Consider the following 19,028-nt stretch of genomic DNA (forward strand, 5'->3'; position numbering starts at 1 on the left):
TTTAAGCAGTGAGCACCACAGTGTGGACAGTATCTGTTCAAGCAGCCTAAGTAAATAAAGCAGTAAGAGATTCTGCACATCCCAGTGTCAAGGCTACCCAAATTAAAGCCCTTCCAGGAAGAGATGTATACTAAGACAGTCACCCTTAGGCTTCCCTCTGCTACTGAAACTCTTGTAAGAATCTGAGAGTGTGCTAATGGAATGAACTGGTATTTTATATTTTTTTTCAGAAATGCATTTGTTTTATACTTCTAGGATGTTCACTAAATAAGAGACACATAAATATTAACTCCTACATCTAGATAATATTTTCAAAATATCAAAGAGAAGTAATCAGACAGGATTAACTTATTTGACGTTTTAAAAGCTACCAGTACTGCGTTATTCAGGGCCAAAAGTACTCTTGCAATTATTGTCCCAGGAGACACGGCCTCCCACACAATGTGTACTATCTAAGCTTAACAGTGTAAAGTAAGCAAAGGAAACAAGCTCTTTTAAATGTTTTTATTACAGAAAAACAAAAGGCTTACACTTGACTTAAAAAAGCAGCGTTATTTTGTGAATTCAAAGTTATTACAGTGAAGTTGCTTTAAGAAACCTTTAGAGACTGAAGAAAATAATAAAATGCCAGATACCCCTTCAGATAGCAGTCTAGATTTATTTGCATGACCACAGCAAACCCCTTAATTTCACATCACTTCTGACACCCAGTATATGACTTATACGCTTTTCTTCTCCCTGTGTCTTGTTGAATACAGCTGGGAGAAGGATTTGGTGAAAATGGCAGTACATTTCAAGTTTAATTTTCAATAGTTCAGCACACATCTGCTTGATATCACAGTTCTGGAGTGACTGAGACACATGCTCTCCTTCTAACTCGAGCAGTGAAATGTCAGTTTTAATGGATCCTAGTTCGACTTGTTTTTTTTACACAGTATTGATCATATTAAGGTCCATATCTCAGATTTCTCGGTAACTTACTTGGCTACTTCTGATTATAAACAAAAAAATAAAAAAAATGAAGGCTTATACTTGACAGAGTTCCACTGACCACTTCAGTTCTTTTATTAAGTCAAAAGTTTCAGGTTTCCAGCCTGAGCCAAAACTAAATATGTAACAGATCTGTATTTCACATCTTAAGAAACAAATCAAGAAAACATTACTGCCTTAATAGTCCTACATTTTGACTCTGTCCAAAGAAATTTACAGGCTTGTCATTAAGTGATTTTTTTAAATACAACTTAAGAGCTCTACACCACGTTAAAATTTTTTTCTAAGCACATTGTTAAGCATCTCACTCTTCAAATCTATGCTAAAACTATTACTCCAAAGATTCCGCAAAAAAAAAGGAAAAAAAAAGAAAGAAAAAAAATAAGATAAAAAGCAAGAAAACTCAAGTCGCTATTTACAACTGGCTATAATTAGAAAAAATGAAAAAAGGCAATTCATAGAAGGAAAAAGAAAACAAAGAGGAAAAAAAAAAGTATTAAACACCTGCTACTCAGCATTCTTTGAATTCTTTTTTTTTTTTTCTGTCCTCATGAAAGGAAAAAGGTTGGACTCAAAATCAGACATGGAATCTTTTCTGGAAAAATTTCCTAATCTCCGTAGACATCATTTATACGATTTGATAACAACAATCTTTGAAGTCAGGCATTTATTTACTGTACTCTGTGCTGCAACACGAAGCCACCTGTTATCAAGCTACTTAAATAGAAGAAACAAGTTTCTTTCCTACAAGGAAAAAGGATGCAATTCATTTTCCCTGGTTATGATTTATATCATCATCAGGTTTACTCAAACATGGAACATGCCTATTTAAGCTAAACCATGTTTTTTATTTAAATTCCTTAATTCAGTGCTATAGCATAGTAACTTCTTAAGTGATCAAGCTCTCTTATAAGGAGGACATTATAATCCATATTATACAGTAATATAGCCTTTAAAAAAAAATAATTAAAAAAAAACACACCACAAAACCCCAGCATGAATACTAAGAGGAAGAATAATGTTTCGTTTCTGTGGTACTCTCCATGACAACAATGCCAAAGGGTGTTTTATAGCTTACCCTGGAAGATTTTAACCCTGGACACAAATTAGTCCTTTTCACAGTCGGAGGGTTGTATTAAAACTGACTTTTATGATTAAATAGGTAACCAAAATGCATTATCCTGACCAATCTCTACAAATGTTAATATTACTCTGAAGAAGGGAGTTAATGAGTGCATGTAACAGTCTCAAACAAAACTATCAACATCAACTACTTCAAAGTTATATAACAATCTGAATTAAACACTGTAAAACAAATTTATACCATTCAAAAAGTTTGTCATTAGAAGGTTATGCAAAATAGTCAGAGGCTGTTTACATTTAAGTCTTTCTTTATCAAGTTGAAGTGTGGATTCAGAAAACTTAAAGATCATTTGCACTATAAGTTTGTGTAAGCATTCATACAAAAAAAAAAAATTAAACAGGCAATCATGTTCTAAAAGTTTTCTAATATAGTTTTCCAGCATTTTTTAGCTGCCAAAGCGCTAATAAAGACTTATTTTAGTATATAACTCCCACATCTTATATCAAGTAAACATTCCTGACTGCCAATAATTATATTATTACATGGTACAACAGTTCTCTAATTCCTAAAAGTTCACTTTTCACTTAAGAAAATAGAAAAGTTTGGGGTTCTTTTTTCCAAAATAATGTGCAACAGGTAGAACACATGACTTCCCAGAAACCTCTAACTTGTCTTTAGCTATCAGGCTCTGCAAGACATTACAGATCTCAATCATTCTAAGTTTTCAGCCTTAATTTTATATGAATGAGTGTTTAGCTGGACTATATTAGGAGCACATACAATAAGGTCAAGTAACATTATCTCGGTGTTCTGAAAATTCAAAACTCTTCAAAAAAATGGTGTAGAATTGTACCTGCAAATTCCTTCAGTTTAAATTGGTCTTTGTCAATCTATTAAAGACAATCTAGAGAACATCCATTTTTTTTTCCTGTCAATTTCTGAGAAAATTTGAATACATGCAAGTCAAAACTACCATAATGCAGACAAAATGGTCCTCTTTCGTGAAGATCATCAATAAATGACTACCTTCAATAAATATAAGTCTATTTGGAAATTCTAGAGAATAATTTTGCTAAACAGTTAGTCTTTTTTCTTTTCCATTATGTCTTTCTGTTTAAGCTCTCCATCTGAAAGTTCCGTATATTTTCCATTCTTTTCATCCTCTTGTTCTTCCTCACTACCTTCATCTGTGAGCTCCCGATCACCGTTTTCCTTTTTAGCTGCCTCATGTTCATCTATCCCTCCATCTGTATCTGCTGTGCAGATTCCATAGCACATAATGCTGATGACCCCCAAGGGCAAGCCAAAGAGAAAGCATCCCAGCAGCGGTGAACTCTTGAATACAGACTGTTGAAACACAAATTTGAGGTAAAAAATACTTTCAGTGAATATACAAATTACTGCATTACTTATTACTCTGTTTATCTATTCAGAGACATCCAAAGTGTTTTGTTTTGTTAGTTTTTTGTTTGTTTGTTTCTTTCTTTGTATTGTTTTGTTTTGCCCAGAAAGGAGAAAGAGTCCTCATTTTAACCACTCCTACTAGAAGTTAATTTTAAAAGTCTTAGAACATCAAATATTACAATGTTGCAATGGGATGGCTAATGTTGACCTGTCAACTGTACATTCTGTTAATTGATACTTGAGAAACAATTGTTCTAATAGTGTTAACACTTTGAAGCAAACACTTTCATCACTTCCTTGTGTCTCATTCTCAGAAATAGGATTGAGATTGAGGGATCTGCAGAAACATTCTGTTATTAGCTTCCTACTGAAGACTAGTTTAATGGCAGAGGAGGAAGGACTTTTGGTTTCAGAAACTGACGGCTAAAAATTGCACATTCACTGAAGTCTGGAAGCCACTCATACAGAAACGTGTGAGTTTCAATTTAAATACACAGCACAGTTTTTTTGCTTGTGTAGGATAAGAAATGGATTTGTGTACATCTTCCCAACGCAATTCTGTTAAGCATAATTAACCTATAAGATGATAAATGTATTTGCTTTAAAACCACACCAAGTGTAGTATTTAATCCCCTTATGCCCCAACTAATTAGACTGAAACCACAACATTTCTCAGAATCTGAAAGTGCTATCAATCTCAGTGAAAGGATGTCAAAAGGGTCAAGGAAAAGATTTTGAATTCTCCCTGTTCTGTTCCTTAAAATACATGCCAGACTAATACAGAAAAGGAGTGAAAAATGAAGATACTAACGTATGTTGAATATTTGCACACCGAAAAGCACTATTAAAAACTTTAATCAAGAAGTTCATTTGGCTTAACCCTAATGTATATACACCTATAATATATACACAAGACATATAATACAAACAAACCTATACAAAAATATTTCTAAACCCTCTGAAAAGTTTTGCATCTTGATTGACACGAGTACCATCTAATTTAATGAAAAATAAAACTTACCACTACGGTAGACTTGGCATCATAGATTATTCTCTTGATCCGTTGCAGAATTCCATCACCACCCTGCGCCTGAAATTTCAAATGGAACCATGTCAAAACTGCTGACACTTTTCAGTTATGATTCCAAAAGTTCATTCTTCAGACCTTGCAATCTTAAGTCCCTTTAGAAGGAAATGAAAAGTAATTATTCTTGCATCTTACGAGGCCCAGACACTCCAACTTCTCCAGCATGGACAAACATTTCAGTAGACTCATGAAAACTCTCACAATTGTTTTAAACAATCAGTGCAAACTTTAGCAGTGGACTGTACTCCACTCTCTTACCACAGAGGAACGCTAGTAGAAATTAGCAACTGTCTTCATCTAACAATTATAAAATCGCAGAGATCTTTTAAACTTTCCTGCATCTGACAGATATATATTTCTGGACTACGACAGAAGCAGTTAGAACTAAGTAACAAGAAGGTACAAAGGTGTAATAAAGAAAACTTGTGTCAAGTAATGACATACTAAACCTACATTGCTACCTAATTTAGCAGTCTTCAAAATGATCACATTAATTCAAAGGCAATTTGTCTGTTGCACAGGACCAGTTTTTACCTGTCTTGAGTTGCCAGAGAAACAAATGGGAAGAAAACCTACATTTTGGAAGTCAACTAATTAGCACTTGACACTGACCATAACCCCTCAAATTACAAAAAACTCCATAAAGATTAAATAGGCTACCTACAGGGCCTTACAGAAAGTAACAAGAAAGTCAAGGTGAATAATCCAACGCTTCCCAAGGGAGAGGGCGGGAATGTTATACTTCTCAGAAATATCACTGTGGTTCAGAAAGTCTGCATCCTATTAGTTGTTTACCAGCATAATTTAAAGATTGTCATCCCCCAACAGCTGCACAATTTCTTGGGCCTGAACATAGCCATTTTATGTCTACAGACACCATTTAGCTTATGAAGTCACATCTCGTATTGTCTTATATTAGCACTCTTATATAGAGATGTGAATTTAGACAGACCTTTAATCATTTTTGCTGAAATAGTGCAAACAAAAAGTAAAAAAAAAAAAAAAAATCTAAGTGACACTATAGCAAAAAACATAAGGCATCCCAAAAGAATGTCCTCAAAGTTAAAAAACAGACAGAAACCATTTTCAATTGCTGTTTCAACCCAAAGGATATATTTAAACAGAGTCAAATAGTTCTTGATAACAGAATTCAGTGTAACTAATAAAGCATTTAAAAGGTGAGAAATTAAAAACAAATAACTACCAAGTAAGTTCTAGGAATGTCCCTCACCTTGCAACTGGAAGCATGGCCAGTAAAGTCAAGAACAGCAAACAAATCCACCTATATCATGTTGCTACATCAATTTGTCAGATTAAATAAACTAAAGTACTCCATATGACTGAAACAACCTACAGCATATTACTTGCCATTACCACCCGATGACCCAAAACTGTCAGCATAACATGAAGTGGGATTCAGCTAACACAGTAAGCAAAGTACAGTGAAACAGGGCTTAAACCAACACAGGTTTCTCCCAGGAGGCAGTCAAATGATTTCTTAGCAATACCCCTCCTTGTGGAAAAGCCTTCTTGCTCCATAAACACAAATGAAACCTCTAATCCATGATCTCTTTCCTCATCCACACAACATAGCCTTCTGGCCAACTTACAGTACACTGAGGGAATAAGCAAACCTGAGTTTGTTTTGCCAACATTAAAAAAAAATGTTCAAGCCATCAATTCCAGAGGGATTTATTAATTTTGTTGTTTTCACAAAAGACAGCTCATTTTTAGTTTCAGAGTGCAGAGGCGTGAGCTTGTGTCTCTCTAAGATGCAAAGCAAGTATACCACTGATTTTTGAATGTGTATCTATCATTCATCAAGCTATTGGATTTATTAGTTTACTGACCAAAAGAAAAGGTAGAATTGAATTGTGCACTAAAAAGAAAATTTTAAATTAACCCATTTAAAGCACACCAGGAGATTAATAAAAAGCTCTAAATTTACCAGTAAAAGGAATATCAAGAGAAGTCAGCTAACATCATGCTATAAACACAAAAGAAAAAAAAGCAAAAAAAAGCTTGCTTTCTACAAGAGGTTCTACAGTCAGAACAGTCAGCCACAGCATACCTCAAGAATTCAGAATCACATATTCACTGACAGTACCCCAAAAAAGAAAGACAGGACAGGAAGCTAAAAACACATGGCATATCAGAGTGACGAAATTTTTTCCTTACTTACACCAACCAACATATTCCAAGTCACAATGAAGACTTACTTCAGCTGTACCATCCAAAATATTGTTAATAAACTGAACCATGTCTTCTGTGTTCTCAATGTGTCTATCTGGTAGAAAATACTGCTGATTTGAGGTATTCAGAACCACAATAGTAGGGATTGTCACATCACTGGAAAAATAAAACAGATTGTTTATACATTTAAAGAACTTCTGAATAAAATACTACAATTCAAATAATTACTCTATCATTTAAAAGGGTATAATTAATCTTCCTGTATGTTCCTTATAGCAGTTCCTTAAAGGCAAGAGGGAAGGGGAAAGACAACCACCTGAATTATACAAACATGTTTCTCATTAATATTTTTTCCTTCACATCTGTGTCAGTGACACTATTGAGGCTTATTGAATTCTACATACCCATAGTGACTGCAAATCAGGTGCCTTACAACTTGCCAATTAGTAAGAGATCACAAATAGCAGCTGTGTTTTTGAAATACACTATTAGCACAACACATTAAGTGTTTCAGTGCAAAATGGCTGAAGTATAACTCCAAAAATTCAGATCCATAAAGCCATTGTCCAACTGATTAGCTCTATCAATCAACCCCTACTTGTTGAGTCAAAAGAATAAGCCATACCAACCAAAGCTTTTATACATCTCTTTTAGATATGGCAGATGAGCTACAGAGTTTTTAAACAATTCTTACTCAGCAGGTGACCTTCACCTGCATAAGCATTGTTTAATATCACAGAATTAGACAGAAAGAATAGGGAAAAAAAAAAGGTTAGAAATTATCTCTGGAGATAAATTAGTATAATCTAATGTTCAAAGAAGCCATAAATTCAAAATTAGATCATGTTTAGGAAAATGTAATACTGCACAAGTACATTGTTCAAAAAGAAAGATTCAAAATGCATTAAATAAGTAAGATGAGAAATATCACATTCCTAGTAATCAAGTTGAAAGTATAGTAACACCGCAGAAAATGTAAGGCCAACTAGAGATAACAAAATTTCATCCTTTCAAAGAAACTTTACAAACAAACAACAAAACTTTGTAAACAGTGACAACCTGTAACATAAGATTCTCTAAATACATTTTTTCCCATTTTTACATTTTTAATCTCTATTTACTAAGAAAACATACGAAATATAAGTAGGAGGCAACCAAACCAAGCCAGGTGTTCTTGCAAGAGCCTGGTAACAAGTTATCAACCTCTGCCAAAATACCTCATCCCAGACAAAACAGAACAAGTTTTATTACTTGAATACAGAAAAGATACGCCTCCCAATTCCCCACCCCAAAAAAAGAAAAGGAAAAAAAAAAAAAGGTGCTTCTATGTCATTTAACAGTCTGGTAACTGAGGTTGTTGGAGTTGGCTGTAGCACAGTTGAACAATTAACTCCATATACAAACTTCATACACTATACAGAGATTCATAAAAACATGTTTAATATCTTTCTTCCAAGAGCTGTGGAAGTAATACTCAATATACATCTACGGTTGACATTTCAATGATGCTATTTGCCTTAGCTTACACAAAGATGTATCTTTGCATTCAGTAAAATACATAAGGCTGTTTTCTTCTTTTGTGCATGGTTTTAACAACAGTATTTTTAATCCAGCAAAAGCATGTTCATCCAGTGCTGAAGAGACAGATAAATTATAATGTCTACTAATGGAGTTAAAGTCAAGTTCATAAGTGTACCTCTATCGAGGACTACTACTTCTGTCCCCACAAATCATACAATATTTTGTCCTTCGTGAAGAAACAGAATTTGTTCCTATGTGCACCTGGCACAGCAGAAAAGTGTTCTGCTACAGAGTTCTCACTATTCAGGAGGCTTTTTCTATTTCCACTTGCTGCCACCTACAGGAAAAGTGAAGCACTTGCAATAAGGTTTTAAATTACCCAAGTAGCCACGTGAAGGGAAGCTACTTAAAACACTGAACACATTTTGCTACATTCTTTTGCCGCTTTCCACTTACGCTGGAAATGTGTACACACTGTTCAGAAAACAAAAGTCTGTAAGTACTTTAACAGCAACTTCTCATATACTACAAATTATAAAATCAGGCATTTTGCAGATTAAGTTAAACAATCCAGCTGAACAGATCAGTACTGCTCTAAGTGGCAGTTCTTTCTGTCTTCTTCCTCCCAGGGACCTCATCTCCTTACCCTGCTTCTTTGCACATCAGTTCTGTTACTCAGCAGAATACATGGGAAGACATTAAAGAGTTTTGCTGCATCAGCAAAATAACTCCCCTACTCGCCTGGTGAAAAAAGCAAACACTTTTCTGCCACACAAACAGGTTGAAACAGCTCAGCAGTCAGTCAGACATAAGAGCCTGCACAGAAGCAACTAAGGAAGTGAGGAAGGTCTTACTTTTCGGAACTACAAAGACAAGATCAATCACATCACTTAACTGGAACTGAGAGAAAGCTTTTCTTAAATTAATTGTATTTGGGTGTTAATCTACAGACATTTCACAGAAACACAGACCTTGTGCCTCCTGAATCCCCAAAAGGTCCTAGAAACTTGAGGGGTACAAACATGTGCTTTGTTCATGCTTTGATCCCCACAAAAGGAGCTTGGAAAACTCACAGAACTAGCATATTGACCCGTTTTTCCTTTTTTTCACTCAAGAGGCCAGAGAACAAGTAATCAACTGTAAATAACAAGAAACTTAACTCTCTAATTATGCATTTTTAAATAAGAAACATAATAAGGGCAAATGTCAAGCATCTACTTAAACATTACAAAATGTACTATGTACATATCAAGTGCAGACAGCATCTTCCATGCATTTTATACTTCTCTGCAGAAGCATATTTCTATGCAGCTGTCTTAAAAGTGCATCAAGAATGAAATGTGCCTTTCCAGATATAAAAAACATAGATAATACATAACCATTACATACATTTCCTGTTACAAATTGACATAACTTTTGTCTAGTGCCCTGTAAATTAAATGAAGGAAAAAAACCCTACAGTTCTAACAGGGTAATTAATTTAACCAAGTAGACCTAAAATATAAGTTTTGTCAGTTAGCATCATCAGTAAGCCAAGCTTTCTGACATTAAATTATGCAGTTTAATTTAACAAGCAACTGATACTGTGTTACATGCTGAATTCTTCAGAATTCTGTTTTCAATTAAATAAACTTAGCAACAAATACAATGAAAGAAAGAATATTAATGTAAGAATTTACTTACTCCATTAGTAAACTATTAATGTAATCATTTCCATCCATATGGCCAAACTGGAAATCTCTGTAAGAGAAGCAGTGAAAAGCAGAATGATGCAAAAGAAAACAGAATAATGGGTTTCAGGAAAAGTTCTTCCATAAACACATTTTCTATAACTGAAGATGAGAGCACACACTGAGCAATATAATTTGAGAGGAAGAGAGGAAGAGAGGAAGAGAGGAAGAGAGGAAGAGAGGAAGAGAGGAAGAGAGGAAGAGAGGAAGAGAGGAAGAGAGGAAGAGAGGAAGAGAATAAAAATAAAAATAAAAATAAAAATAAAAATAAAAATAAAAATAAAAATAAAAATAAAAATAAAAATAAAAATAAAAATAAAAATCAGTGTTCTACAAGACAGTCAGCCTCCCAAAACATACTCAGTTAATGGATTGGTCCTATGAGTATATGAATACAGAAGCAGACACTACAACATTTTTCATGTAGGAAAAAAAAAAAGAAAGACTGCTGTCCTAGAAAGGTTAATGCAGAAGTTCATTTAAGATATTGTTGTACCATGTGTGTCTACCTGTGAAAGTGATCCCGATAATCTCTAGCAACTTCCTGAATAATAGATTTTAGTCTGCAAGGGAAAAAAAAAGTGACATTGATAATCCAGGATATATTCTGTTAAAATACAAAACAATAAATGCAGAGACCTCCCCCAGTAAGCAGCAAATAGTACTGCATCAGCAACAAGGATTCCCTATTCCATTAACAAAAAGCACCTTGTTCATCTTGCTTGGTTTCTGAGGGTTGAAAGGCTATCTACCACATCAACTCAACATGAGAGAAACACAGACAGTCAGGCTGCTTCACTCCACCTGCTGCCTTCTGAATATGCAGTACTGTGCCTCTGAAGAAAACTCAAAGAGGTCTGGGAAAATACTATACACAGTATTTGAACAGTATTTTCTTAGTCTAATTATGCATGCAATCAGAAAGAGAAGGGGAAGGTCTTGTTCCTCTCAGTCTCTTCAGTAAACCCCAACCCAACTGAAAACGTCTCTTCTTAGTACATGTTCCACAGACAACTAAGATACAAGCATTAGTAAATTCATTTTTAATGTAACTGACCTGAAGAACAGTCATTTGTTTAAACTTACTAAGTTCATCTCAAAGTCATTTGACCTCAAGTACTTTCATCTATGTTTAAAAGGTGACACAACAGCTTTAAAAAGCTATGCAATCACTGTTGGCTCCTGTCGTCTCATTGCAAGCAGCAGAAGAGTGATACAGGAACTCCCATCATCTCATCAAACACACATGTGCTTCAACAGAGCCATAAATCAAGTTCAGTAGGCTGAAGTCGTAAATTAGAGAACATATGCAATGTAACCATCACTGTAACCTAGCATTTCTGAATATTTAAGAAACTCCCAAAGTTCTCTATGTCATACCAGCACATTTCTCCCATAGTGTCACCAATACTAAATTTTGTACCTGGTATGTTCCACTGAAGAGTTTTTATCATCAATGACTGCAATAGCCACAAGTTTTCCTAAAATAAGGAATAAAATACTTGAAAACATTTAAAATGAAACACTCATTCTTAGATGGAAAATACTGCAACCTAGAAGACCAGGGACAGGAATTAGCTTGAGGTATAAAGCCACTTCAATGCCAAACAGCCTCTTCTATCTGATTAAACTGCGGTTTTCTTAAAGCTACTGTAAATAAATTAAGATGTGGCTTGAAGCCACAGCACTAGCATTCTATGAAAAGCCTATCTAAAGAAAGAAGTTGAAAAGGGAAAAAACACCGATAAAAATTAATTCCCTTCTTAAGCTGTGTATTTCCATATACCGAAATAAGAGGCTGTGAAAAAACTTTATTATATAATTGCAATTACAAGCTGATTCTAACTGATTGAATCACTGTAGTATGGATTCAGTGCTGACTTTTTTCATACTATTGAAAATGTTGAGAATTGTCCTTATAGAAAAAAAAAAAACAACATGGAGCCCAGAATTCATTATATCAAAAAAAAAAAGAAAAAAACCTTAGTTCATAGATTTCTGTCAGATGAGCTTAAAGACCAAATACCAGAATATACTGATCTTTTCTGGATTCACTTTTGTGATTTCTGATTAAAAGAAACAAAACAAAACAAAACAAAACACACAGCCTCCTAGGGTGAATAAGATCAAAATATGTTTAAAAAGCTGGCCAAACGTTCTTCAGATCAAGCAGTTTCTGACAGGGAGCCAGAGCTGTTAAGAGTATAGTCATCAACAGGATTAACTAAAGCCTCTAGAGCACAGAAGAAGGGTTTGTTAAGTCTCTCTAGATGCTGTGATTCACTCAAAAACCATCCTCACCAGGCCAATCTATTGCTCAATTCCTACCTATCATCACGCTGCAGAAAACATTCCCCTCAGAAAAAGAAACTCACTCTTGTTAAAGTAATACTGAGGAGTTTTGAGAGCAAGTACAATGACTCATTCCCAGGCTTTCTTGTGAAACAGTAATAGCTTCTGCCATACCACATTCCTCACTTTTCCCACTTCTTTCCACAGCCCAAGACACTAGTTAGTGAATACACTATGAGACAACTACTTTTCAGACCAAAAAAGAAGATGGAGATAAATTCCGGGTACTTTGCATTTATACATAAAGCAAATGATGGCTTCTTGGTAACTTGAGGAATTGTTAGACAAAAATGTAACAAAGAAATATGCTACATTCAAACAATTTGTAACAGCACGTCTGTAAATTACCTTTTAAAATGTAGGTGTAACAATATTAGTTTCACAAACATGCAAGAAACTAGATGTTTCATAATCTTTAAAACTTGAAACAACTCAATGTTATTTAAATATAAACTTCACTTTTTTTGAAAGGGAATGTAGATTATAAGGTATCCTGGCCCAGAAAAATCAACACTTAAGAGAATTTCTTCTTCTACTTCAGAGCACATATACATTAAGAGCAGTACAAGTCATTTGTCTATTCCAGAAGTCACCTGGCTGCAAAGTTTTCATTTGGCTTGCAAAAAATTTTAGTAGAGAAAAGCCAAAGTATTGCAGGACAGGTCCACTTTGGCACATGCTCTCCTCCTTTCCTTACCTACTTTATCACCTTTAAAGATACCTGAATCCATCAGATGTAAGATATATCTAAACACATCCAGATTTGATACTTCTAAATCCAGCCACAAAATTCCTTCTAAGTGTTCCAAGAGCGAATGTATAATTTATGCAAAATTTAAGCTGCTCTTAAAATAAAAGTCCTACTAATTTTTTGTGACTAATACAGGATTAGACATCCTAATTTTCACGTTATGAGGAAAGGACCAGTGCAGGCTTTGGATGAAGCCTCTAGTCAATAGAACAGGTCTCATCTACATCAAAAAAAGATTGGCACTATCAACACTAACTCTGAGATTAATTTGTTTTTGAGTTTTAAAAAACACATTCTTAGTGCTTTTTACTTTTTTCTTAGTGTTAAGTACAAAAGATGTCAAAGAGTTCAGTGGCAGCAGCATCTCACCTGTATCTCCAAGTTCATACAGCGTGAAGCCATCTACATTAAGATAACCTTGAAATCTTTCTCGATTTATCCAGGATGACAAGTCACCATCTTCATACTCTGGGAAAAAAAAATGCTGAAAATTAAGCACACATCATGCATTAAAATATCTTTTTTCATTTGGTAAGGTAGGTAATCAGATTTATTTATTTCAGTATTACAGAGACAAATACTATTTTTTCCCTATTTTCCTTTTATTGTTGTTTGACAAGATCTCACAGATTTCTGAACACTTCTCTTCAGTCTTAAACCTTCTAAAGCTATTTTCAAATGTTGAACAAAAAGTAAGCGTATCATAGTAAAGTATGAAAAGTTGAACTGATTATTATTTGTTCCTAAAGCAAGGATTAATAATACTATTCTAGAAGATAACTGTGACCCAGTGCAGAAAGGAACAGTTTCGGTCCCTGTTTGGGGGTGGCGGTGCTGGCGGAACACATTCAAGTCTAAAACAAAGTCAAGAGATACAAAAATAAAACAAGCAGTATTTGTGAGAGTCCTTAAATGAAATAGAAAGAAATCAAGAAAAAGTAGATGCACTAACAGCATTGTGAACGTAAATAAACAAATATTTACATGATTCAAAATCAGTCATACTGAAAGAAAGGTTCAGATGCTAGATCTGTAAAGAATCAAATTCTGACACATACCAGCAATACTATATCTTAAACACAAGCAAAAAAGAATAACATATATAAACATATATATGATGCATATATATACACACACATATAAATGAATATTAAATAATTTGTGTTAAATCCTATTGTATAGAGTGAATTATCAATAGCTTCAGGATAACAATTGTCACGAGAATGTAGCAAGCAGTTCCAAGCATAAAGCTTACTATAGATCTGTATCCCATTCCCTTACTATGTGGAAAGAAAAAAAAATGCCAGAAAAGGCCAGAGTATTGAAATGGATTTTGTTCAACCTTTTTCTTATAGCGAGCTCTTCAAATTTCTGCATAATCATAATAGTTGCACATATAACCTTACCCAGTGACTCATACTGCATCTTCCTAACCTGATTTACAATGTTGCTAGTACATTATAGAAGAGTAAAATTTTTGCAAAGTAATTTAGAAGTCTACATTGTTGCTAGTTTTGTGTTTGTGTTGAAAGGTGTGGAAAAAGCAAGTGGGTCACACAGCAAAAAGCAATTCAGAAGTGTTTCTCTTTTGTTTCATCCTCCAGGCCCATTACAAAAAAAAAAAAAAAAAAAAAAAAAAAAAAAAAAAAGCAAATCAAAAGGGTTGTAGAGTGACTTTTGCTCTGTAAGATGATTGGTAAGGCAACAGACTTAAGAGGAAGACCAGTACAACCATTTTATGAAATCACAAAGAATATTCTTGACAGCCCATCTGGAATATTTCGCTGTGGTACTACTGATCCTCAGAAATTAAAACAGCGGAATAATCTGAGTGATGCGCTTTCAACTTAAAGTAAAAACTTGCATTTAAAACAATCTAAATCAAGAGTAGATGTATTTGTAAAGAAGCAATGTACCTCCAAGCCAACCCATGAGATGCAATTTAACTGCATGTGTGTGCATGCCTCTTACAGACTAGAAAGCATTGGTTTTATGGTACTGTATAATGCTGCACTTATATATGGATATCCATACATACAGATATACACTTTTTATATATATGGATATATATTTTTTAATATAAATGGTAGGTGTACTGCTGCAGTGGTGGTGTTAAACACCACCAGTCTCAGGTGGACAGTCTATACACTGAACAAGCCAGTCACAGGAGTTTATCCAGCCTAGAATTGTTTATCAACTGCTCCAGTGACAACAGTCCACGTCTTCTTAACCTCTTTTTGTGAGGGACACAGGCAAGAAGGAAAAAACAGACTAAATGGTCAACCATTCTATGTATGCACAGTACACTCTGTCAGTTATATGGAGAGAGGTTAATGCTGTCTGATCCTTTCCCACTACCAATATCCAAGTAACACAAATGTGCTCAAAGCTATCAGTGAAGGCCCTCCAAACTTCAATATCTGGAATAAAAGCAAAATCAGCTTCTACTTCCTTTACAATTTTTGAAGGAAAACTTGCTGTACTAAGAGGCCAAAAAGCCAAAGCACACTTGCCAAGGCACAAAAAGCTCAAACTGGACTCTTACAAGTAATCTCTGAGTAGAGTATGCATCTGAAAAAAAAAATCACGTTACGCTTAAGACAGAGAGAGATAAGACTGTCCAAAAGAGCACTTAGAGAAAAATCTGGTTAACTGTTTGGAACTGGAAATTCATCTTATGTGTGATTCTGCTTCAGTAAGAGTTTTCTTCTATTTTGCATATATTTTGGACAGTAAGTGAGGAGATAACTTTTCTAAGTGCATTAATGACAGCAAAGCAATAATATTAGAAGCTACATCTTACTAACAGCACAGAGCAAATGTCATCACTTCTACTTCAGTATTTGCTAAAACTAATTCCCTCTCAAATGAATTTTGTTCCACAAGAACTAGTCAGTTTTTCTCTTCTTCATGAAGGAGCTGTTATTTATCATAAAACTGGGGAATTTCCCAGCACCTCAACATAACCTTCAAAACAATTTCAACTATTTCACTTTCTCTATATGTACGTTAAATATCTTGCCCTAAGGTACAGTGCACTTTTACTTACCATCATAAACAAAGTAAGTTCCATCTTTGAAGACCACAACAGCAGGCAATTCAGGTAATGTCACATACTGAAAGAGAGGTGGTTTTCAATTAATCCGTGGAAGATTGAAAGATTTTTAAACAAACAAACAAACAAAATCTTAAAGTGTGGAAACCTAGTCCATGGGGAAAATCTCAAAGTACATTTAAATGTTTCCTGTCTACTCTTACTAAAATAGGTTTATCAAATTCTGCATGTGAAAAAGTAACACAACAAAAACATTTTTGAGATGTAGCTCTTAGAGTGTAAAGGAACCAAGGACTGTATCATGAGCTTTGTTCTCATGATGATGTTGGCTGAATTGTCTAATTTACCAGTATGTTTGAGAAACAGCATCATGAGTGCTTTTCCAAATGACAGGCCATTCTGCATTATCCTTCTTGGAAATAAATGTAAAAGCAATGGGTTTATAATGTAACGGCAGTAGGTTTATAATGTAACAGCTCATATGAAAGAGTAAGACAAAGGTAATTCTAGATGGTATTTTATTCACTTATTTGCCCAAAACATAGTTTAGCACCTTTAAAGGGTCAATCAGCCTACGTACAGCTTACTGCTAGCAAAAGATGCCCGAAGCTTGGAACACCACCACCTAACGTGACAAAACAAAGCCCAACAGTGAATAGTGTCATGCAAAAGCTCATTATAACTAGCAACCAGTGATTTAATAACATTTTTGCTTCTCTCCAGAGATTATTGCATACCATAATTACTTCAGTTTACAACACATTTGTGAGAAATTATGTTTGGTGGGGAAAACAGCTCACTGCTTACATCAATCACTGTGACCACAGAATTTCAGAGAGTTCCAGCCTTTTACATTCTTTCCACTGCACGAGTGAACAGTACTTCTTTTGCTTAGATAGGGCTGACATGCAAATAGCAATATTCAAATTGAGATAGTTTTCGATACCAGGCTACTGGAAATGTAACAATATACTATTTATAAAGAGATAAAATATTGGAAAATGCGAGTGACTAAAAAGAAATAAATGGTGCTAGTTCTCAGTTTGCTAATCCCAAACTAATTTCAAAGTCATGCATTGTCAGGCTTGGAGTAGATGTAGGTCCCACTTGGAGATAACAAGAAATTAAAAAGCCTCTTGATTTTGTTTCAACACATAAGGCACAATGCTTAGACTAACAACAGTAGTAGCAATTTTTTCCACTGTTGTGACTAACTGTAAATTATTTCCTTGTTACAGAATTCTCCAAAGAGACACATGAGAATTCTGCAGACAGGAGACTGGATCAGTTGATCCCTGAGCAGACTAATGTTTTCATCAGCTGTGTTGCACCAGATGAAAATAACTTACCTTTTCATTTCTCTGATTATTAGGGTACCAGTGGTACTCCATGCCACGGACCCCCAAACTAAATACAAAAGTAGCTGGTGAAATGGCTGTAAGGAGCAACAAGAGGTCTTAATTGGCTAAAAATCAAAGTATCTACCTTCTTGAGCAGGTCCACATTGAGTTCTGCATATCTTCTGTTTAATTTTATTTACATGGCTGAACAAGTAATTTGGCCAATACAAAGCAATGACAGGCTTAAACTTAGTTTGTACTCTTTCACCAGACTCAAAAATTAAATGTTTGAGTGTAATCAGTTTGAAAAATCATCAAAGCCAAATACATTGTAAGAAGCCACCTCTGTGCCATCAAAGCAGCGAAATTGTATATAGGAGAACTATACAATTTCTGAGGACATAGTCAGAACTGAAACAGCTTACCTCAGGCAGCACATCTTCTGAGGCAGAAAAAAAGTATGTATAAACTATTAGTTCTGAAGCAACTTCAATGTATTTTTCCTGCAAAAATAAAAACAATGGTTTTTAATTTCTGAACTTTTAGTATGCTTCAAATGAAAGTTTTGTGACATATCTTCAAGGAGTAGTTAGAAAATATGGCTATGACACAAGATTGTAAAAACACTTTAATAAACTAAAAGATGAGAATTTATCACAAGCATGCATTTGAGTCTTTGGACTTTATAGAAGATACTTTAAACTATGTCCATGAATAGCTGAAAGAAGTAACTTTATTTAATCAAGCTTCAAACCTTTAAAGGAGATTCACCACCAACATACACAAAAAGTACACGATGCCTCTTTTGCACATGCTCGAACATATGCTGGCTAGGAAGTGGCCTGATAAGAGGTCTGGGAGAAAGGAGAAAAAAAAAAAAAAAAAAAAAAAAGAAAAAGAAAGAAAAAGAAAAATCTCAGTTCCTACAAGCAGCAAAACTCAAACAAATAAAAATCCCCAAGAAAATGACATACAGGGTTTTTTTGGTTGTTTGTTTTAAACCTAAATTCCCCAATGCAAATTTATTTAATTTTTCAATTTATTTCAGCTTCAACTAAAAGCAAAACTACTAAAAATCCCCCTCAGGTAAACTTATGTTCCTCTAATAGAACACTTGAAATTAATACCTTAGTACAAAATGCTGCTATGATGTAAAGACACATACCATTTACTGGATTACAGATTGCATTGCATTAGAAGGGACCTTAAAGCTCATCAACCCCCCATGCCACTAGATCAGGTTACTCAAAGCCCAATCCAACCTAGCCATGGACGTTTCCAGGCATGGTGCATCCACAACTTCTGTGGGCAACCTATTCCAGTGTTTCACCACCCTTACTATCAAAAAATCTCTTCCTTATAACCAATGTGATTCTACTCTTTTGGTTTAAAACCATTGCCCCTTATCCTGACATTACAGGCCCTGACAAAACGTCTCTCTCCGTCTTTTTTATAAGCCCTCTTCATATAGCGAAAGGCCACAATATCTCTCCGGCCACAATAAAGTCTCAACCATTTGAG

General features: G+C 34.7%; 1 protein-coding gene across 1 annotated transcript in view; it reads right to left on the reverse strand.

Moving 5' to 3' along the window:
- Window positions 1–490: 490 nt before the first annotated feature.
- The window catches only part of TMX3 (thioredoxin related transmembrane protein 3), a 29,310-nt gene continuing 10,772 nt past the window's right edge, over window positions 491–19,028 (reverse strand). The window contains exons 7-16 of the mRNA XM_082046028.1: window positions 18,262–18,361; window positions 17,933–18,010; window positions 16,162–16,228; window positions 13,482–13,580; window positions 11,433–11,490; window positions 10,519–10,572; window positions 9,963–10,019; window positions 6,785–6,914; window positions 4,500–4,568; window positions 491–3,421 (exon numbers count right to left, since the gene is read on the reverse strand). Of these exons, the coding sequence (XP_081902154.1) occupies window positions 3,155–3,421; window positions 4,500–4,568; window positions 6,785–6,914; window positions 9,963–10,019; window positions 10,519–10,572; window positions 11,433–11,490; window positions 13,482–13,580; window positions 16,162–16,228; window positions 17,933–18,010; window positions 18,262–18,361 (979 nt within the window). The 3' untranslated portion in view covers window positions 491–3,154. The remainder of the gene's footprint in view (window positions 3,422–4,499; window positions 4,569–6,784; window positions 6,915–9,962; window positions 10,020–10,518; window positions 10,573–11,432; window positions 11,491–13,481; window positions 13,581–16,161; window positions 16,229–17,932; window positions 18,011–18,261; window positions 18,362–19,028) is intronic.

The sequence above is a fragment of the Streptopelia decaocto genome (assembly GCF_964273445.1).
Source record: "Streptopelia decaocto genome assembly, chromosome: 2".
In the NCBI taxonomy this organism is placed as follows: Eukaryota; Metazoa; Chordata; class Aves; order Columbiformes; family Columbidae; genus Streptopelia; species Streptopelia decaocto.